The sequence below is a fragment of the Zeugodacus cucurbitae genome, chromosome 2, assembly GCF_028554725.1.
Source record: "Zeugodacus cucurbitae isolate PBARC_wt_2022May chromosome 2, idZeuCucr1.2, whole genome shotgun sequence".
Classification (NCBI taxonomy): domain Eukaryota; kingdom Metazoa; phylum Arthropoda; class Insecta; order Diptera; family Tephritidae; genus Zeugodacus; species Zeugodacus cucurbitae.
Window position 1 is genome coordinate 64,179,731 of NC_071667.1, and position 23,252 is coordinate 64,202,982.

At 35.9% G+C, this 23,252-nt stretch overlaps 1 protein-coding gene across 1 annotated transcript; it reads left to right on the top strand.

The window, feature by feature from the left end:
- Window positions 1-13,804: 13,804 nt before the first annotated feature.
- Window positions 13,805-21,669, top strand: LOC105215458 (opsin Rh2). The gene is made up of 5 exons (XM_011189383.3): window positions 13,805-14,057; window positions 14,207-14,273; window positions 20,327-20,817; window positions 20,902-21,327; window positions 21,409-21,669. The coding sequence occupies exons 1-5, from the start codon at window positions 14,038-14,040 to the stop codon at window positions 21,536-21,538; spliced, it is 1,134 nt and encodes a 377-aa protein (XP_011187685.2). The 5' UTR covers window positions 13,805-14,037; the 3' UTR covers window positions 21,539-21,669.
- Window positions 21,670-23,252: the final 1,583 nt, after the last annotated feature.

The following is a 23,252-nucleotide window of genomic DNA, read 5'->3' on the forward strand; positions in this document are numbered from 1 at the left end:
CACCCACTCACTCACTCACGCTTGAAATGGTGTCAATGCTGTCGCTGATATTATAGACAAGGCCCGCTCACCATTAGCACTAGTCGTAACTGTCCCTTGCAGGCACTCACTCATCTTGCCGCTGCGAAATAGTCATTGTCGTGCGCACATTAACCACCGCCACATGCAGTTATGATGTTGTGTTATGCTTTGCTTGATATAGCAGAACTTAGACATACTTAACATACATTGTACATATACTATACTATACTATACATATGTACATACATACTATATGCCACACTACTACTACTCTCAAGTAGATACTACAAAGTATTTCCGTTTATGTTTATGCTTAAGTTGGAATTATGTTATGTTATGCTGTGCACTGTAACTTCATAGTATTTGCTCTCATTTAGCTCTACATTAGCGCATTTTCTATTTAAAAGTTAAGCACGTCCACCAAATGGCATAGTCTTTATTTCCATATAAAGTCATAAAAGAGAGTTGTGTGTCTACTAAATATCCTTAATATCATTTTCGACTTCAACATTTACATAATGAGAATGTCTTAATCAGATGCATACATAAATGGTTGTTGGATAGTTTTGAGCGGAATGTATGAGTCTAAGAAATACTGTTGCTTCTTAGTTTCTTTGAAGGATGTAAAATCTTCAAAAAGGTTTACAATCATAAAGACGAGGACGAAATGAAAATTGTATTTTCATTTATTTTCAAGATGAGGCTCACTATGTTTCAATCATATAGGTTGTAGTTAAAGCTAACCTTCAACAAACACACTTCTGCCGGTTTAATGGTGCATAATATATAGCCTTTTGAGTTATTCTACTTTTGGAATTTGAAATGACTTTATTTCAATCATGAAAAAATTACACTTCAAATATATTAAAAGAACACGTTATACAGATCATTCATGAACATTTAGGAGTGCGAAGGCTATATGCAAAGTGGCCGCTGAGTAAGTCGATAATCAACCAAAGACAAGCAAGTATCAATGATTCTGAGTGGTGTTTAGAGGTGATCAATACAAATAAACCCCAAGTTTGAATTCAATATATGAGAATGGTTGTAGCAAGACTCCATCATTACACACCGGAGACCAAAGTCGTAATAGTCAGCTATCAAAGCTGTAGATGAGAAGAGTAGCTCCATGAACAGCCACAATTCATGATTATTTGAATTAATTTGTTCCACTATGAACTCTTTCATCTTGATTGGTATGTCACCACTGTTTCTTACGAACTACAAAGAAACAAGAATTTCAGGAGTTCCCTTCATATGTTTATTCGGCTGAATTTCAGTGAAAGTGCATCAATCGACTGTGAATTATTTCCATACACTTGCGACATTGGAAAAAGACGTCAAGAAAAACCTAGTTTTGTCAAATTGAACTTTCTTTGCAGCAAATTCTAGAGTTTTCATTTTTTTCAGAATTTTTAGAATTCAGAATATTCATCAGGGGACTATGATATAATTGATTATGTCTACTATACTCGTATATATGAGTATGGTGATGTGATTCTCCAATTATTTTTGACCGGGTAAAAAAAATTTTGTTCGGATAGAAACTTGACCTACTTCAGCTTCGGCACGAACCAGCTGTACTGAAATGATTGTTGCTTCATTTTCCAACAACACTGACTATTAGAGAACATTTTCGAAATTGAAACGGAAATGAAGGGATATTTTTCCAGCATTAAAAATGAAGATGTTGAACAGAAATCGTAAAACCAAGTCGACTAACTATGCCGATATCCTAAGTATAACAGCTCCACGATAGATATGGATCGTTAAAGTCCTTAATACTTAAAGACAAACACGCCCAACCACTTATGGATATATTTTGAGCATATATGCATATATTTTGAGATGATGTTAGAGGTCACGAGATAACTAGGTGGGAGTCAAAGAGGGCAAGCAGGGAGTCAGACGAGCTCGGACTATAAATGACGGAAGGGCACAGTGGTTGCCTGGGGGTTAAGCTGTGCGTCACGGAAGGTGAAGTTAGGGGTCAATATTGGCTTCTGTACCAAATTTCATATGTATAGCCTAATGTTGGTATAGCTTTTCGCTTCACGCCACTTTAGAGCATGACAGTGGTGTGTGGTACTCCTTACAATATTTTATTTGTTACAATATTATTTTAATTTCCCCAAAACTGAAATATTTATATAGAAATTATTCGGCAACTAAGGGCAAATTAAGAGTAAAAATTATGCAAAAGTATTCACGAAGAGCGCAAACAAATTTCTGAAATGTGAAATTAAAATTGGGTATATGGATCATTAAAGTCCTTAATACTTAAAAACACCCCCAACCACTTATGGATATGTCAAATAATTAAATTATAAAAAGCCAACCCATGGTCCTACTATTTATCCTTTATTGATATGATTTTTTTTTTCTTTTTTTCTTCATATATTACAAATTGTATTATGCTTTTTAAAGTGAATCCAGAATTTGTAAACAGAATATATGGAGTGCAAATGTGTTGCAACAATGCTTTGGTGCAAAATGCACCCTTATGTGCAATACAAGCGTATCTTTACTAAAGACGCTTAACCCCGGGATATGCCAGCCCCTGCATATAAACTCGCACGGGTGCACACTTCCATGCGTTTGTATGTGTGTGTGTTTGCATGGAAATGAAGCTGGGGAATTAGTAACACTAGAGTGATTGCGTGCAGCACAGCTGCACTTAGGTTGTATTGCTGCAGTGGAGCCATAATCGAGCGGAAGATACACAGAAACTTTGCTCTCGCAGAAAATCTTAAAAACGATTCCAGATATAACGGTACATGTGTGCTACATGTGCTTGCAACAACTTTAATAAGTGCACAATGAGATAGCGAATGTGTTGCAGCGAACCACTTCCGTGGCAGCTGAGTTAAAGTTAATTAGTTTTTCTTTGACATTGGCTGCGTCAAATTAGTTTCGTATGCAGGAAATAATGTTGTTAGCTTGTTATACAGTTATTTAAGCATGTGCGAACTGAGAGCGTTAATGCTGTGTTGTTCCGATATTCGGTAAATTTTAATCTGTATTTTTTCATAATTGCGAAAATAAAGACACAAGGTATAGTCCAGGTTCATATCATCCATTTCGGTCCAAAAATATGCGGTTATCATTGAGCGGTAGCGCTTCCCGTTCACAGTAACGTGCCGATCTCGATCATCACGGAAGAAGTACGGCCCAATGACGCCGCCAGCTCATAAACCGCACCAAATCGCATTTTTTCGGGATGCAATGGTGACTCATGGAGTACGTGTGGATTGCTGTCTGATCAATAACGCATATTTTGCTCATTGACGAAGCGATTCAGCCAGAAATGAGCCTTATCGCTGGGGATGATTTTTTGATGAAAATACTGATCAATTTCAAGTTGTTGCTCAATCCAATTCAAGAACATACGACGATTCTGGTGGTCAAGCAGCTTCAGTTCTTGCGTCAATTTGATCTTGTAAGGATGTAAGCCAAGATCTTTTCGCAAAAACGACGTCATAGAGATGCCCAACGCTTGAGAACGCCGGTTGAGAGACTGATTTGGGTCTTCCTCAGTTGATGCGCTAGCGGCAGCAATATTCTCGAAACTACGGGCACTTCTTTGTCTACCTGCACGGGAACATTTTGGACTGTGCCTGTAGATTAAAATTTTTCTACTTGACGCTCAATTGTTGATCTAACAGGACGATTATGACGACCATAAATTGGATGTAGCGCTCTTAAAGTTGAAGCCACTGACTCCGAATTTCGGTAGTAAATTTTAATAAATTCGTCGCGTTGTTGGATCGTATATCTTTCCATAATGAAATGGCAAACCATACTGGAGAGAAATGTCAAAAGTGCGGGGAAAAATGTCGTCGTTTGCAGTCCCTATCGGTCTACTTTTGTAGCGTCAATTTTTTATGAAAAATCAGGGCCAAGTAAGTTCAGGTTTGTATGTATATATTTGAGATAAAGCTAGAGTTTACCAAAGGACTAGGTGGGAGTCAAAGAGGGCAAACAGGGAGTCTGACGAGCTCGTACTATGTATCACGGAAGTCTAACGTGGTTCTCTGGGTTTCAAGCTGTGTGACACGAGAGGTGAAGCTAAGGGTCAATATGTGAAGCTAAGGGTCAAGGGAAGGTTCTGTACCGTATTTCCCTTGTGCAGTCTAATTTATGGCTTTGTGATAACTCTTCGCTTAACGCCAGTTTTCAACATGAGAGTGGTCTAATGTATCAAATTACTTCAAGACCTCAAATTTCTTACATAACTTATTCCTCAACTCCTTTCCCTTAACATCTCAGTTATTTTTAGATGTTACAAAGTACCGTTAAATGCACAAAACTCTCATAATCGGTGCAATATGTTGTCAGAGTGTAAAAATTATACTTCAAATAACAATGGTATACAATCTACAGATAATATGTATATACCATATTATTATATGTTAATTATCCCAAAACTAAAATATTTATATAGAAATTATTGGGCAACTGATGCCAAATTAAAAGTAAAAATTATGCAAAAGTCTTCACGAAGAGCGCAAACATATTTCTGAAATGTGAAATTAAAATTGCAAATACTAAAGAGCGCAAACACACACACATCTACAGGCAAGTGACTAAGAGAAAGTGGGGGCACTGAAAGAAGAGAAGAGCGCTCGCATTCAAATGTGTAAAAAACTCATAACGAACACATACGATTACATTGATACATACACGTACATACACGTACATGGCAAACGCAAGAATTAAAGTGCAAAAGAAGCTATGCAAAGTGAAAGCAGCTGAAAATAATTTGCAATTCAATTGTAATTCTCACTTAATGAAGCCTCAAGCGCAGTTGGAACAACTTCAGAAGACTGCCATTCGCAGTGTTGCAACTACAACAGCAACAATTACACATAACACATTTTGTTTGCGAATATAGTAAATGAATAGCAAAGAGATTTTCTCATTTCCATTCATATAAACACATACATATTTACATACATACATACGTGCAATCACAAAAAGAAGGAATTGCTTGGACTTACCTTTCACTTTCTTCTTAATTTCCTCTTTCTCTCCGTTCTACATATTCGTATTCATGGAATTTTCTTTCGCTTAATTTCTTATTCGGCTTCTGCTTGTGGCTTTGAAGCGTATACACGCACACGTATGTACTCTTCTTTGTGTGTGTGTTCAATTAAACATTTTTCACTTTAAAAATTGTCCGACCGCTTGTTGGTTTTCAACTCATTTTCGATTATTTCTCTGTTACCACTTTATTTTCGTTGGAATTGTGGATGGGAAAACTGGAAAATAATAAATAATTATTAAGATGTTATGAAGAATTTAATGTTGAGGAAGTAAATAAGAATAAGTCCAAGTTTCTGCGCAATGGAGCTTTTTAACGATAGACAGTATAACAATATCCAGCCTCTCTAATATCCTCGAAAATATTATAGAACTGCAAGTGTTTAGTGTCCACAGTCCTAACATCAAAATATTTAGACTCAGATGCCAATAATTCTTAAGTCAGCTTCCAATTCTATATATCTTTCTATATTTCCTTCAACATGGCTTGGAAAACGATTTAGTTGTCGAGTTTGCTTAAAGTAGTAAATGCACAAGCTCAAACACTCTCATCTTGCCACGAATTGTGTTTGAAGTAGTTTAAGAATCCGGTTTTAAATACCAAAAGTTGTCTAATGCCTAAGACAGACATATGGTTTCTGTATTACGATATGTACCACAATAAAAGCTCAAGAAACCATATACCAGCATAGTGACACACATGTAGTATTGTACTATGTTTACATCCAGCAGCTGATGCAAATAAATTCAAGCAAAATGTAATTATGAATAACAGGCAGGAAAATTGATCCTGACTTAGTTATAACTTCAAGCAATCTTAAAATATTATTATCCAATATAATTATTACATATTACATATTTTTCACATAATTTTTTTTTCAAATTTTGTTTTTTGATTTCAATTAATTTTGAATTAAATTTATTTTCTATATGTCAAAATGTCAGAAAACATATGATTGTGGCAGAAGAGCTTAAAGTTTTCGGTGTGTTCAATGCAATCCATTGTAGTACATTTCACAACACCACAAAATTTCAATGGTTTCTAGATCTCTATTGTAGTACGGAACACCATTTGCTTTCAAACAAAATTCGGAAAACCGGTGATACACATATGGTTTCTGAAGCATACTACATTAGATACTATATGTCTGTCTTAGGTATAAGCTATACGCGGTGTGTTCAAAAAAACAACGGGAATTTTAAAATTTCGGGGGTTTGGAGAGTCTAACTGTCAATTTTTATTACGCTCGCAACAAAATTGCTAAAGAGAGTTGTATTATAGTTTTGTTCACATAACGGTTCTTTTTGAGTCCAAAATAGGAGTAGGATGTAGGGTTATATATACCAAAGTCATCAGGGTGACGAGACGTGTTGAAATCGGGATCGTCCGTCCGTGCAAGCTGTAACTTAGGTAAAAATTCAGATATCTTGATGAAACTTGGAAAAAGTATTTCTTAGCAACATAGGAAGGTTAAGAAGGCGAAATCGGTCCACTGCCATTTCCACAAAATAGTGATAACCGAAAACCTATAAAGAGGTATAACTAATATAAAGTGAAATTAGATACAGAGGATCGCTCTAGGAAGGAACATATTGGGATGTAATGTTTTTGAAGTGGGCGTGATCCCACCCCCTACTAAAATTTTTGCATATACCTCTTAAACTACTAAAGTTATATCAACGAAACTCTCTGGGGTCGTTTTCTTCAGGCACTTTCTTATACATTCCAAAAATGGAGGAAATCGGATTATAACCACGCTCGTACACCAGTACTTTGAAGTCGGTCTGAATCGTTTCTTTACAATTTATAAGTAAGCACTAGTGAAGATATCGGAACGAAACTTTGCACAAATACTGCGATTATAATTTGGCATCGACCTTTTAAAAATCGCAGAAATCGAAAGGTCAGGTTAGACGTATTTTTATGAGCGTAGCGATTTTGGTTTGTTAAAAGCTCATATTTCATAGCTTGTTCGTGAATTCTTGGCCAAAACCAATCTTATAACGATACTCCATATTCTCCAAACAAGACTGCGTGTGACTTCTACCAATATCCAAAATTAAACAGAACCGTCGTTTTACACTCGTAGGAAAAATTGCTGAAAGAGCCAAAAACTATCCCAAAAAAACAGTGTTTCGACAATTGCAAGAAGCCCTGGCATAAGTGCATAATATCGAACAGGGTCTATTTCAAACGCGGGCATTAATGTAAACGAAATAATAAATTTGTTATTTTATTCAAAAGCGAAAATTTCCGTTATTTTTAAACACATCTCCTACATTGGGCTCCAAAGGTGGAACTAATCAAGCGATGGTATCTATTCTATTTATAACTATTTTTATTTTTCAAATGGTTTCATTTCTCATCTACTTCGATAATACCGAACTTTCCTTCCAGAAAGTCCACCGAATTCCCACACCAAATGTTTTATTAAACAAAGTTTCCAGTTAATGCTAGAGGGTTTAGTCCTTAAATTTTCCTCGAGATTATCTGTAAAACGTATACTTCCAAGATAGTCAATTTTAATATCATTAATAGTAATAAATAAAATAAATTTAATTTATCTCGAAGAATTGAACTTGAGAAAGGATTATCCGATTCTCTACAGCTGCTTTATCAAATTGTTATTTTCTAAAATGAAGGTATAATATGAATAAGTCCAAAATCTTATCTAAAAACAAATTTCGGCAATAAGGAGCCACTGAAAGTATAATTATCAAGAATCATCAGCTCTTCTAAAAATAAATTAAATCTACTACTGGAGATACTTTGAATATGGATTGCTTTATTTTCCCACTCTCGTTCTCATGTCATTCGTTTAATAAATTTGGTAGACATTCATTCCACGAATGCATCTACAAAGAGAACACAATCACAAACATAAACTGCAATATTATTTGCATATTTAAAAAAAATACAAAGTTGTTTCAGAAAGTCCAAACACATTTACAACCAAACAAACTCCTACATTGCCATACGTACACACGTGAGCGGCAAGACAAATATTACAATTTTGTAAAGTAAAGTTAAAACTGAAAATCAAAGCAAACATGCAATGCATGTAACGGTTGAGGCAAAAGTAACTTTCAACTTAAAGTCAAAGTTCATGTTAGCATGTGAATATATATGTATGTGAAAGGGCCGCTATGGAAAATTTTACTTTTGAGAGGGAACTGCAGTTATGATGTATTTATAAGGCGAGAGATGGAATATTTTGTTCCCAGAAATATTACGATTGAAGTATTTTGTATTTTATAAAATGGTTTGAGCTTTAATCAAAATGGGTCGATAGACATGATGGAATGAAGAAAAGTATATTAAACAAAGGGACTATTTTCTTTGTACTAGTGAATACGTTAGTTCTTCAGATTGTCAGGTGTTAGTTATAAACCAGTATTTGTGTTATCGAAAGATTATAAAAATGGATCGGAAATTCTCATATATAGAATGATGGACTTAAGCCATTCAGAATTTCGATGTCCTAAAAATTCCAACCTTAGTATTGCGAAAGCTGGAGAATCCAGGAGGATCTGCCGACTTTCTTCAGACAATTTCAACGAGGAAGGTAGGAGGAATAGGTTCGTCAGAGAATTTCGCATTCAGCTCATCGGTTCACCATAAATCCTCTCATGTATCTCTCTTAAGATAACACTGAAAAAACCGAAATGATTTGGATTTTCTACAGGGTTGCCACCAAAAACTTCCGAATGTATGTATAAGTACTTGTATAAGTGAGTACAGCCATAGTTTACTTGCAACTTCTGCAACATTTGTTCACGTGTTTGTGTCTCTCAAAGCTGAATTTATGCATATACGTAGGAAGTTTTTCACTGATCCACACATATAGGTTGGCGTGCTTTGACGTTCTCCTGGCCAACTTAACATTTGACTTTCAGCTCCTAGTGCAACACTACCGCCTCATCATCGCTCAACTTCGATTGAAAGCTTTACACGGGAATTCCCACATACTTATATGCCACAAGGATGCATCAAAAGCAAAAAACACCACTTAAAGAGCCACGTCGTACCTGTCTAAGCGAAAGGTGTTCAAGCGCCGGCCCATGTAGTGCTTTTGTCACCACTTGAAGTTGTTAAAAACAACAACAAGAACAGCAAAACAAAGATACTTGAAATTATTTTACGCTTTTAACGCAGCATTCACTTAATGTCCTTAGAGCTTACAAGCCTTTCCATGTGTCCCACTTGCTGTCTGAGCAGTATGCGAGCTCCCTCTACAAGTAATTTGAAGATTCCTCTGGCATAGTTTTCCTGCATACATGTTAGAGTAACATACATAATAATGTCAAATTTCCCTTCCACCCTCGACCACTCAAGTTGTCCCGCTGGTTGCTGCTCGTTAAGCATTCCTTTGTATCAGTCACTTTACATACAGTTACATACATAACAGTACCAGCATATATACATATATAATGTATAATAATGCTCGCTTATATGCACCCTGTATATGTGTGTTGCATGTTGCAAGTAGATATTTAATCCTTGCAACTTTATATCAAACATTTTCGTGGTGACGTTCGGCGCATTATGACCTTTATGCTAAACTCAGGCACACAACTACAAACACACACGCATGCTTATATACTGACGTATATATATATATCGGTGCGTGCTTGGCATTGAGTGCACCAGCACATGTTGCATATGAATATTCCGTTCGGTTTACTTTTATTTCCCTTCGCCAAAAATCTTGGAAAATATCCATATGCAAATATTTTTACGAGTTGATTGGAAAATCTGTGGCTTGCAATTTATGCCAACGGTATTGACTCCGAGTGGAAATATTTTTTTAATAACTCTAGCATTTCGCTATGCGGAATATTAAAATGGCAGGAGGGAAATAAAAACAACAAAAATATGAATTAATATTCAAGATATGTTATTTAACGGAGCACATTTTCTTTATTTTTCGTAATTCTTTGACGGTTGGCGGCAACAGAATGCAGAAGTGATGAATTGTTGTAAAAATATGCAATTTATCTGTTTTCCTTCTTGAAATTCGGGGAATTCAAGTAATTACTTCGATGTTATTCCGCAATTCAGATTATAGATTCTTCGAAAAGTGAATATGTGAAAAAAATATCATTTATTTGTTGCTTTCTAAATCTTATAAAAACTTCTATCACTCTCCAAGAAGCTTCAAGAATTGCACAGAACATGATAGACTCAAAAATTCAGTATTGTAACCAACGAGCAAGCTACACCCCTTATAGCGATCTTCCAACTCTTTAATTTTCGTCGATTTCCTTTTCGTCGATTTCCTTTTCGTCGATTTGTTTCGTCGAAAAAAGAACTTTTTTTATTAATTCTTTTAGAAAGAAAGATAGAAGAATTATTGCTGTAGGTTTATTTTATTTATTATTATATGAAAGTACAACATTTGAAGGATACTTAAAAAAAGTTGTATCGAAAAATAGCGAGGAATAACGGATTTATCGTCTGCAGGCACCTCAAAAAGAAGTTTTTGTGCGGTAACCAGCCTACAGCATCACTGGATCATCCGAAACCAAAAATCAAAAGGCTTTCTTTAGTTTATTAGTTTATCTTTCAATTGAAGTTGAGTTTTTATACTCTCGCAACAAATGTTGCTAAAGAGAGTATTATAGTTTTGTTCACATAACGGTTGTTTGTAACACCCAAAATTAAACGAGTTAGATATAGGGTTATATATACCAAAGTGATCAGGGTGAAGAGTGGAGTTCAAATCCGAATGTCTGTCTGTCCGTCCGTCCGTCCGTCTGTGCAAGCTGTAACTTGAGTGAAAATTAAGATATCTTGATGAAACTTGGCACACTTATTTCTTGGCACCATAGGAAGGTTGCTTTCGAAAATGAGCAAAATCGGACCACTGCCACGCCCACAAAATGGCGAAAACCGAAAACACATAAAGCGCCATAACTAAGCCCTAAATAAAGCTATGGAAATAAAATTTGGTATGAAGGATCGCACAATGAATGGGCATAGTTGGATGTAATTTTTTTTGGGAGGTGGGTGTGGCCCCGCCCCCTACTAAGTTTTTTGTACATATCTCGCAAACCAATAGAGCTATATAAACCAAACTTTCTGCAGTCGTTTTTTTAGCCACTTTCTAATACAGTCCACAAATGAAAGAAATCGGATAATAACCACGCCCACCTCCCATAAAAAAGTTAGGGTGAAAATTACTAAAAGTGGGTTAACTCATTAACGAAAAACGTCAGAAACACTAAATTTCACATACGAAATGGCAGATAAAAGCTGCACTCAGATTTTTTTACAAAATGGAAAATGGGCGTGGCGTCGCCCACTTAAGGGTCAAAAACCATATCTCAGGAACTAGTCAACCGATTTCAATGAAACTTGGTTTGTAATAGTTTCCTTACATTCCAATGATATGTTGTGAAAATAGGCCAAATCGCTTCACAACCACGCCTACTTCCTATATACCAGAACTTTAAAGACAATCCGAATCGTTTACTTTACAATATATAAAGTAAGTACTAGTGAAGATATCGGTGAAGAACTTTGCACAAATACTATGTTAATAGTGTGGCAGCCCCATTCTAAAAATCGCCGAAATCGGACCATAGGTTTTTAAGGCCCCATATATCGAACACGAGGACCTCGGTGCTTCTAACCTAATATTATGGTTTCCAACATTCAATGGACTTTATACAATATATATGACGAATATGTGGGTCAAATTGTGTATTATATAATATAAATAAAGTTAAATAAATAAATTGCGAGAGTATAAAATGTTCGGTTACACCCGAACTTAGCCCTTCCTTACTTGTTTTTTTTTTTTAATTTTTCAATTGTTCAATTTTTGGTAAAATTTTTAAGCCAAAATGACGATTTTAGACGAAAAAATCGACCTATTTGTTATTGTAAAATTGTTAGTAATTAAAATTTTTGGAAAAACTCGACGTTATTCGAGAGCTATATAGATGTAGAATATTTCAAAACGATCGATGCAGTAGTTTTTTTTAACACAATATTCTTGAGATGTTGATGGTTCAGAAAAAACAATGGAAAAAAAGTTATCAAACCTTACCCCCCTCCCCCCTTAAATAATGCATTGAATATGTGGCATTACTCATCTGAAAATTTTCGAAATCGGACTATAACTTTTCAAGGCTCCATAAACCGTATTCCAATCTACGGCTCATTAAAGGGTGAACCATTTCGAGATTCCCTACTTTTCTAAGGAAAGAAAAACATGGAAAATTCAAATTTAATGGGGAATGTTTATTACCATTCGAAAGAACATTCTTTGGCATTTCCTTTTTAAAGTTTATCTTTCAAATGTTTGCCGCAGCTAAATACGTCTCAGATGGTCCATCCGTTGAGTTAAATTTTCGATCACTCTTTCGTGCATTTCGACTGGTAACGGGCGCACGACGCGTGTGATGTTTTGCTCCAGGACCTGAATCGAAGCGGAATTGTACGCATAGACTTTAGAAACATATCCCCACAGGAAAAAGTCTAACGGTGTGATATCACACGATCTTGATGGCCAATCGAACGAATTTGAACGTGAAATTATCTGCTCACCGAAGTGTTCTGTCAATAAATCCATTGATTAATGCGATGTGTGGGAAATGATGACGTATTGTTGAAACCGAGATCACGAGCTTCAATTTCAGGCATCAAATAATCGGTTATCATGGCGCGGTAACGTCATTGACGGTACTACAAAATAACATGACAGCTTCACACGACTCACGCACGATCTTTTAAAAAAAGTTATTGAAAGTACCTCTATTTGGATCACCCTCTTTAATACATAATATAACAATAATTTTCTGACAAAAACTGGATTGAAAACGGACCCGAGACCTAACCTCTCAATCCAAGACCAAGGTTCATCTGAAGTTCTAACTCGATTGTAAGCGACATTTTGGTATTTTTAACTCTCAACCAATATGTTTAATGGCATTGCAAATAAACAACCAATCCTTGAAGCTTAGGCAGTTTTTTTGAAGCAGTATAAAGACTTATATATTTTGGATTAGTATGCAGGAAGCTAAGAATCCAGCTAATTTGTTATAAATTAAATGTAGCTTCAATTTAATATATTTAAAGCAGCAACTTAAACAAAGAGAGAATTCTCCGAATTCGATTTCACACTGCTTTGAGGAATTAATTTAGCTTAAATGGTCAACTTAGAACCACGCAGCGGTCAAATTATAAATTAAATAACATTTCTACTCAACTGCCAATCAAATGACATACATAAGTGACATGATCATCAAAAAAAAATATGATTATAAGCTAATGCTTTTTTGTTGTTTTCATTATTCCAAGCATTTTTGTCAGCTGTCTCCGTTGACAAACAGCAAAACACAAAAGAAATTACCCAACATTGTCTCGTGTCACTTACTGACATCTGCAATTGTAAACGCGTTTGTTCTACATTGACAGTTACACTAACTAACTGTATTTCATTCGACTATGTCAATTCCACCCCTGACACCTGCGAAAGTGCACTTTGGGCGACACTTTAACGGTGACTAGCTACCGCCACCGCCATGTCACCGAGCGAGCTATGAGCTATGAGTTTCAAATGCAAATTTTCTAATTTTATTCTTTTTCTATGTAAATTTATAAGCGTTCTGCCCTTTTGTACTGCACAACACTAATCCAATTAGTGATGAAAATGCAATTCGCTAATAAAAAGCGTGGCAACCTCCGTTCGTCGCTACTCGCATGGCAGCACTGCAACGCGGTTCCGGTTGACCGGTGCAACGACTAAAAGTGTGTGTGACATTAACGGTGTTTTGAAATTTCGACTGTTAATTTAATAGAAAGTTTTGATTAAGTTTTACTCACACGAGTGTGTATTATCAACCATCCACCGTTGGCAAAAGTTCATAACTAATAGTAGCGTACTCTAATGTAATCCACTGCAAAGTTTGCAATTCATGTGAAACTCTCGACTCATGTGAAGCTGCAGCAATTTTGTGAACCTAATGGAAATGACAATGGACAGGTACATGAGCGTAAATAAGCAGATTTGTTGGTGGTGGGATTGTTGCTTCCGCTGTATTACTGAGGGAGTTAATATAGTTTTACCAATGAACAACTAATCAAATTGCGGTAATATGTGTAGGTATTCAACATGTTTTTGTTGTTTTACAGTTCACCTTCACTGGAATTCCCGAAATTCGAGGCGCAGCATGGCAGCAATGGCAGTGTTTTGGACAGGGTGAGTGCTGAATATTATGAATTTTACGCTTTCAAGGGTCATATAATGATTTTTGAAGTTAATTAGTGTGATGCACTTATTCTATTGCAATATTATATATGCATGAAGGGCTAGAATTCATTAAGGTCAAAACTATTTTTCGAAATTTGGTAATGAACTGTTCTAACATTTATCTCGTTGCTCTCCCTTACCAAAAAAACTTGTTAGCATAACAACTAGCTAGCAGAAAAGAGATAAGATAGGGTCCTAACTTTTTTGCGGATGAATTGAGAACATTTTAGAGTACACTTTGGATATCAGCCCTAGATATTAAACTATGGAAATATATTCAACAGTAAATCGAATCGATTCAAAACTGTCCTAGAACAATAATTTTAATAAGTGGTTCTGGTTCGTGATCTACTGCGTGGCGTATTCTAAAACTAATAGTAATTTTTTTTTTTTGAAGTCAGTGGCCTCAACTTTAAGACCGTTATGTCCAATTTATGATCATGGTAATCGTCCTGTTCGATCATCAGTTGAGCGTCGAGTGTAAAAATTTGAATCCTCAGACACAGTACAAATTGTTCCCGTGCCAATGAGACAAAGAAGTGCCGTAGTGTCGAGCGCATCAACTGAGACCCAAATCAGTCTCTCACTCGTAGTTCTCAAGAGTTGGGTATCTGTAACATCGTTGTGGTGATTTTTGCGAAAGGACCTACACTACATCCTTACAAGATCAAATTAACGCAAGAACTTAAGCCACTTGACCCCCGGAATCGTTGTATGTTCGTGAATTTGGCTGAGCAACATCTTGAAAATGATCCGGATTTCCATCTAAAAATCAACTTCAGCGATTAGGCTCATTTCTAGCTGAATAGCTTCGTCAAAAAACAATTTATGCGTTATTGGTCAGTCAAAAAATCCAGTTCGCGGTTTATGCGCCGGAGGCCACGGCGTCATTTGGCCGTACTTCTTCCGCTATGATCAAGACCGGTACGTTACTGTGAATGGGAATCGCTACAGCTCAATGATAACCGAATATTTTTGATCCGAATTGGATGATATGGACTTGGACAATATGTGGTTCCAAAAGGACGACTTGGTGAACATGTTATCTCACGTCCAGTCAATTGGCCGACAAGGAAGTGCGATTTGACGCCGTTAAACTATATCCTATGGGGTTACGTCTAGTCTATGTTCTATGCCAACAAGCCAGCAACGATTGATGAATTTCGTACGAATATCGAACGTGAAATTGCAGCAGTATCAGCCGATTTATGCTTGAAAACCGTCGAAAATATTGTTCAGCGTCTGCAAGCGTGCCCGTGGTGGCCATGCAAAACAAATCGAGTTCCATACATAATGGCATCGAATGTACTTTCACAGGAATAAAGAATTTTTTATCACTCTTAGTGAAAACCCCCAAGCCCGTGAAATTTTAAATTCTACGTGTCCCGTTATTTGTTGGTCACACCCCTAATTCAATATATAATCAAAAATAAATTTAAAGAATCGCTCGATACTATATGATATGGATATATGTATGTATGGATTTCTAGCATGACATAGTTCTTTTGTGTACGGTCTTAGAAAAACTGTATCAATTACGAAAATGCATAGACTTGGCATTTTAGATAATGGTACCACAGATAAATTTATAACATGAAATCTGTGTAAAGCGCTCTTCTCACACCTCAATCATTACACCCCAAGCAACAGGTGATAATCCGTTAATTCTCATGCCCATTTTTACTTGGTTCTAATCAAGGTTAATGCCAAGGTGTCAATTAACACTAAGAAAAAAAATATGGTCATTTCTTTTTTTTTACCGAACCTCGAAAAAGCTATTACCATGGAAAGGTAATTTACTTTATATATCGATAATTATATATTTTGTATCGATAAATTATCGATAATTATCCAAAACTGTTTTTTTAGTTTAATGGTATAAATTAAAGCATAATAAATATATTTATGATTTGTTTTCATAAATCTCAATGATGACACTAGAAGCCAAATGTTTATCGATAACTTTATAATTTATTTTTTCGATAAAATTATCAAAAACTAATTTGAAATCTAATATTACAAATAAAATTATTAACATTAGTCGATAGTTCTTCTTCGATAACTACAAACAGTATTTTTCGATATACAATTGCAGTCAGTAATTATCGAAAAAAACTCAAATATCATTTCCCAAAGGTAAATATTGTTAAAACGTGACATTTAACGAAGAATATTTTTGCCAATAGCCAGAATACTCAAATAATTATTTTACACCCCACCATTTAACAAATATTTCCCGTGTAACTCATCAAGTTCATTATAACGGCACACCCGTGTGAAATTGTTTTAAATGCCACTGTGCGTATTCGCTTTAGTCAGCGCATTTATCAAGCGCATTCGAATTATCGTGTGCATGCTCATACTGTGATTGCATTTGACTCACGCTTGGCGCCTACGCGTAGACAACAATGGTGTACGCAAAATGCCATTGCAACAAATCCAAAATAGTGATTTAAACGCTACTAGTAATCATGGTTTGCAAATAAAATGTCGGAAAATTTAACGGAATTCAACATTCATGAACTACTTAATGTCATCGATTGGCAGCGGTTAGTGCATTGTGATTAAATAAATCGCAAATATTTTTAATAATCGAAATAATTCAAATAAATTCCAAACAGTCTCAATGAAATTTGGCGTGACTTCGGCAAGGGGTGTGAATTGTATGTGGCTAATGGTTCGATTATGGATTGTGTAAGTAAATTGAAACGAATATTTAATTGTGTGTACACGAAAACAATGACGGTTTAATGGTTTATTAGTACAAGCGGTGCCACTCAAATGTGCAACGGTGCGTATGCGTAACTTTCAAATAGAAATAATACTTGTTTATAATATTTGATATGTGGTAGCCATATATGTATGTATTGAAATCTTTAAAAGGCAGTCTTTATTTTTAGCGTATTTCTTTGCATGCATACCCATATTGATTTTGTAGCTTTTAGTCTGTCATCAAAAGAATGCAAAATTTAATCCCTTAAATCACAAGAAGCTCAGCTTTCGGATTAGGTTTTGTCATTTTCATTAGATAGGGAACAGATTTGTTGAAAATAACTTAGATTAGGGTGGGTAATTTTTTAATTAAGTGAAACTTTGCATCACTACAGTACAGGTACAGTAAGTACAGGTTCTCCGGTCTAACCTTAGTGTTTAAAGACTTCAGACAAGCAATTATTATAGAATTATTTCATGATATCTTCAATCTTTTATTATAGAAGAGGGTGGAACTTTAAATAAATGTATGAGCCTCTATAAAGATATGGGCATTTCCGCCATGTCGAACGTGACAATCGTACACCTTTTAACTAAAAAAAAAATTATGAACTAAAATTTTTTTAAATTTCGACAGTAGGATTTTTGAATAGCTCTTTATTAGCCCTACATTTAGTGTTCAGGTTGATTTTGGAACGGTTTTCATTCTAAAGATAATTATAAAAAACCAAGGCATTCGCACGGGACAAAAAATGGAAGTAGTTTTTGGGGACAATGATTCAAACGGCGATTTCAGCGAATTATGAGGCAATATTTAAATGTTGTCAAATTTAAAATTGGTATGAATTTCACCCAAAAATAATTTATAGTTTTTTATACTCTCGCAACCTGTTGCACAGAGTATTATAGTTTTGTTCACATAACGGTTGTTTGTGTCTCCAAGAAATAAAAGAGTTAGATATGGGGTTATACATATATAAATGATCAGGATGACGAGTGGAGTTGAAATCCGGATGTCTGTCCGTCCGTCCGTCCGTGCAAGCGATAACTTGAGTAAAAATTGAGATATCTTAATGAAACTTGGAACACATGTTCCTTGGGACCATGAGAGGAAAATGAGCAAAATCGGTCCACTGCCACGCCCACAAAATGGCGAAAACCGAAAACACATAAAGTGTCATAACAAAGCCATAAATAAAGATATAATAGTAAAATTTGGAATAAAGGATCGCACCAGGAAGGGTCATATTTGAATGTAACTTTTTTGGGGATGTGGGCGTGGCCCCGCCCCCAAATCGGTTATTTGAATATATCTCGCAAACCAATGATGCCATATAAACCAAACTTCCTGCAGTCGATTCTCTTACGTACCCCACCACACCCCATGAAAATAGTTAAAACCGGATAATAACCACGCCCACCTCCCATACAAAGGTTAGGTTGAAAATTACTAAAAGTGAGTTAACTCACTAACGAAAAACGTCAGAAACACTACATTTCACATAAAAAATGGCAGATGGAAGCTGCACTCAGATTTTTTTACAAAATGGAAAATGGGCGTGGCGTCGCCCATTTATGGGTCAAAAACCATATTTCAGGAACTACTCGTCCGATTTCAATGAAACTTGGTTTGTAATACTTTCCTTACATCCCAATGATATGTTGTGAAAATAGGCCAACTCGCTTCACAACCACGCCTACTTCCTATATACCAGAACTTAATCGCTTACTTTACAATATATAAAGTAAGCACTAGTGAAGATATCGGAACAGAACTTTGCACAAATATTATGTTAATAGTGTGGCAGCCCCATTCTAAAAATCGCCAAAATCGGACCATAGGTTTTCAAGGCCCCATATATCGAACATGAGGACCTCAGTGCTTCTAACCTAATATTAGGGTTTCCAACTTTCAATGGACTTTATACAATATATATGACGAATATGTGGGTCAAATTGTGTATTATATAATATTAAATAAATAAATTGCGAGAGTATAAAATGTTCGGTTACACCCGAACTTAGCCCTTCCTTGTTTTTAATTAAATATTTACCACATTCGTACGGGACATTTTTTTCCATCATAATATTTATGTTGATTTTGTTGTTATAATACGGAATTATTTAACAACAAGTCCAATAAAATGGCTTCAACAGATAGTAAATGTATTTATTTTAAATGTATATATTTTAACTAACATCCAATATTTTAACACAACACAAATTCTATAGTATAAAATGAAAATTGTATTATGCATGTGAAATACAGTTTTTTTTTCAAAAAATGCTGTCCTCGGGTATAAAAAAAATTTTTGGATTCGTTATCTGTCAGACATTCCTTTTGATAACTGCTCCCACTGCATCGACGGCTCCTTGCAAAAAAATTCCATTCTAAGGAAGAGCATTTTAATTATTTTATAAACCAGGCTTGAAAATATAAATTTGCTTTTAAATTGAGAGCAGTTACCTTAAAAAAAAAATAAATATTTAAGAAAAGCAACTAAAGGATTTCTTCAATTTTACAATAACAAATAGGTCGATTTTTTCGTCTAAATTCGTCATTTTGGCTTGAAAATGGTACCAAAAATTGAAAAATTGAAGAATTAAAAAAAACTCGACGTCAATTGAAAGATAAACTAATAAACTAAAGAAAGCATTTTGATTTTTTGGTTTCGGATGATACAGCGATGCTGTAGGCTGGTCACCGCACAAACACTTTTTTTCGAGGTGCCTGCAAAGATCGACGATAAATCCGTTATTCCTCGCTATTTTTCGATGAAACTTTTTTTAAGTATCCTTCAAATGTTTTACTTTCATATAATAATAAGTAAAATAAACCTACAGCAATAGTTTTTTTCTAAAAAAATTAATGAAAAAAGGTCTTTTTTCGACGAAACAACAATTAATTTAATATAAATAAATTTAAATATTTTCTTATGGAAATATGCAAAAACAATTGTAATTCTAATAATCTTTAATATTTTGTCTGTGGTGGACCTTCTGGCGGAAATGCCCATATACCTATGAGTCAGATAGTGGGTTTTTAAGACCAGATGGGAGTATTGTAGGACGGAAAAACGGCCTTGGAAATGGCTTTGAAAATTTCTCATCATCCCCGTCGTTTATGGCGCAGAGATGTGATAAGACGATTCATGGCCATGAATACTGGCTGGTAAAACAAGCGGAGATTTATCTCATTTTTTATCTCCCCTACATAACCTTGCACCAGGAATCTAATATCTGATCTCAAACTAATTAGCACATACTTAAGTAAAATTCTTTATTTCCAGGTAACCCCCGACATGGCACACCTCGTCAACCCCTACTGGAGTAAATTCCCACCAATGGATTCGACAATGAGTCAAATTTTGGGTATCTTCACATTGGCACTGCTGCTCATCTCCGCTTGCGGCAATGGCGTTGTGGTCTACATATTTGGTGGCACCAAATCGCTGCGCACGCCCGCTAATCTGCTCGTGCTGAACTTGGCCTTCTCCGACTTCTGCATGATGGTCTCACAGGCACCGGTTATGATTATCAATTTCTACTATGAGACCTGGATACTGGGACCGTTGTGGTGTGACATTTACGCTATATGCGGCTCCATGTTCGGTTGCGTGTCCATTTGGTCGATGTGCATGATAGCACTGGATCGCTATAATGTCATTGTGAAGGGCGTCTCAGGGCGACCAATGACGATTAAATTGGCGTTGGTGAAAATCATGGCCATTTGGTTGTTTGCGACATTCTGGACACTGGCACCGCTAATGGGTTGGAGCAGGTGAGTTAATATGTGTTGGTGTTAACTGTAAATTAATAACTGTTAATTGAATTTCATATTTCTCTCGCACTTACATGTAAGCAGATATGTGCCCGAAGGTAATTTAACTGCCTGCTCCATCGATTATATGACGCGCGATTGGAATCCACGTTCTTATCTGCTCACCTACTCACTGCTCGTCTACTTCACGCCGCTCTTTCTCATTTGCTACTCCTACTGGTTCATCATTGCCGCAGTGGCCGCGCATGAGAAGGCAATGCGCGAGCAGGCGAAAAAGATGAACGTTAAGTCGCTGCGCTCCTCGGAGGATTGCGACAAGAGCGCCGAGGCGAAGCTGGCCAAGGTGGCATTGACCACAATCTCATTGTGGTTTATGGCATGGACACCTTATTTAATTATTTGCTATTGTGGACTCTTCGAGGTGGATGGTCTGACGCCGTTGAATACTATATGGGGTGCGACATTCGCCAAGACGAGCGCGGTTTATAATCCGATTGTGTATGGTATAAGGTGAATCGTGAAATATACGTTACACTTGTATGCGCCAATGATAACTGTTAATCATAATTGAATTACTTATTTTAATTACAGTCATCCGAAATACCGTTTGGTGTTAAAGGAGAAGTGTCCGTGTTGTGTATTCGGTTCGACTGAGGAGCCCAAACCGGACGCGCCAGCAGCGGAGAGTCAGGGCACCACCGATGCTGAGTCTAGCGCTTAGCAGTGTGAGAGCAGTACCGATATTATAATAATATTTAACGATTAAACAGTTCCTCGATATTTTGGTTATTTAATGTATACAAAAAAAATTAACGAAACGAGATAAGCAAAGAGATTGCTATATATAAATACATATATTCAAGGCGACAAGCTAATAAATTAGCAAAAAGAAATATGGTTTTGTATTCTCGAATCTCTTAGAAAGGGGGACATGGGTTCTTGAAGTTATGCTGAGCTAAGTACTGTTCAAAGGGATTAAATTCAGTTCTCAGTTAGTTGTTAGTGTTTCTCAATACATTTACATAGTCGTATTCTAATGTCCGTCTGAGTTCATACTTTGGAGCTCTAATCCATGTTAGTGCGGACCCACCAGTTTGTTAGCATTAGACTCTTATCGTTCACTCATCATGAACCTCCAATATAAGATAAAGTTGTGTGAAGCACTTTTTGAAGTCGGTATTGTGTATAGCCTCAAGGCCCAGAAGCAAAATTCTTACCCCATTTATTGATGTAGAGTTCACATCTACGTGAAGAAACATAGAGATCGAACTATTGGAAGAGATATTGAGAGGATTTGCCCATTTTTAAAGGAACGGTTGCATGGCTGTCATTATTTTATACAGTACTCCCAGTGATTTAGGGACGCAAAAATCAAAGGAACTATTTTTTAAAGACTATATAGTTTTATTAACATAACACAAAAGTTGTCCCATATATTTGGCATAAAGTGTACTAGAATAATGAAAATCATTATAAATAGTATATGAGGGCAGAGGTAATTCCTTAACCGATTTCCCTCATTTTCACCACCAAGGTTAGCTACTTAATTTTGCTAAGATATCTCACATGCTAACCGATATATACGGAGTTTGATAATCCGAATATAAGGTATATGGAAGCTAGAGGGAGTTATGACTCGATTTTAACAATTTTTGGTACAGAGGCACATTATCAGAAGAAGAAAAATATTTCCTCTGAATTAAATTAAGATACCTGAGAGATTTACCGATATTTTCGGTGAGAAATTACCCTTAGGCACTGAGTTCTTCATGTTCGATATTCGGGGCATTAAAAAGTTATAGTCCGATTTCAACATTTTTCCACAAGTGATGCCACTAGAGATCGACCGATTAATCGGCCTTGGTATCGGCCAGTATCGGCCCCAAATTAAGCAACGGCATCGGTATCGGCATCGGCCATATTTGGCCGATTCTCAGCCGATTCTAAGTATAAAGAAATTCAATAATTTTGCATTCATGAAAGGTTTTATTTAGCACTGCTAGAAACATTCGATTAATGTCAAATATGTACAGTTTTGTTTATAGTTGTTGAGATTTTGAAGATAATGTCATAAAGCCACTATTATAGAAGCATTCGTAACTAGGTTAATCTATTTTTAAAAGTTTGCCATAGACATCACGTAATAATCACTTGGTGCTGGCCTGGACTATAAGGTGCATGGAAAAGAACCTCTCAAACAAGCTTCCGAAGTTTCTACTGAGTCACTATCACTATTTGTCGCCTTTCACAATGCGAGATATAAATGACAAAAGTCACATTTCTTTGAAAAAAACGGATTCTTTTTACTAAACCTACTATTTTCGAATATTGGCCTTAGTGCTCACATTTGTCCTTAAGGGGTAATCCATTAGTGTAATCCATGAAAAATTAGGCGATGTTAGTGAATTTTTTTTTAAGAAAGTACTCGTCGAATG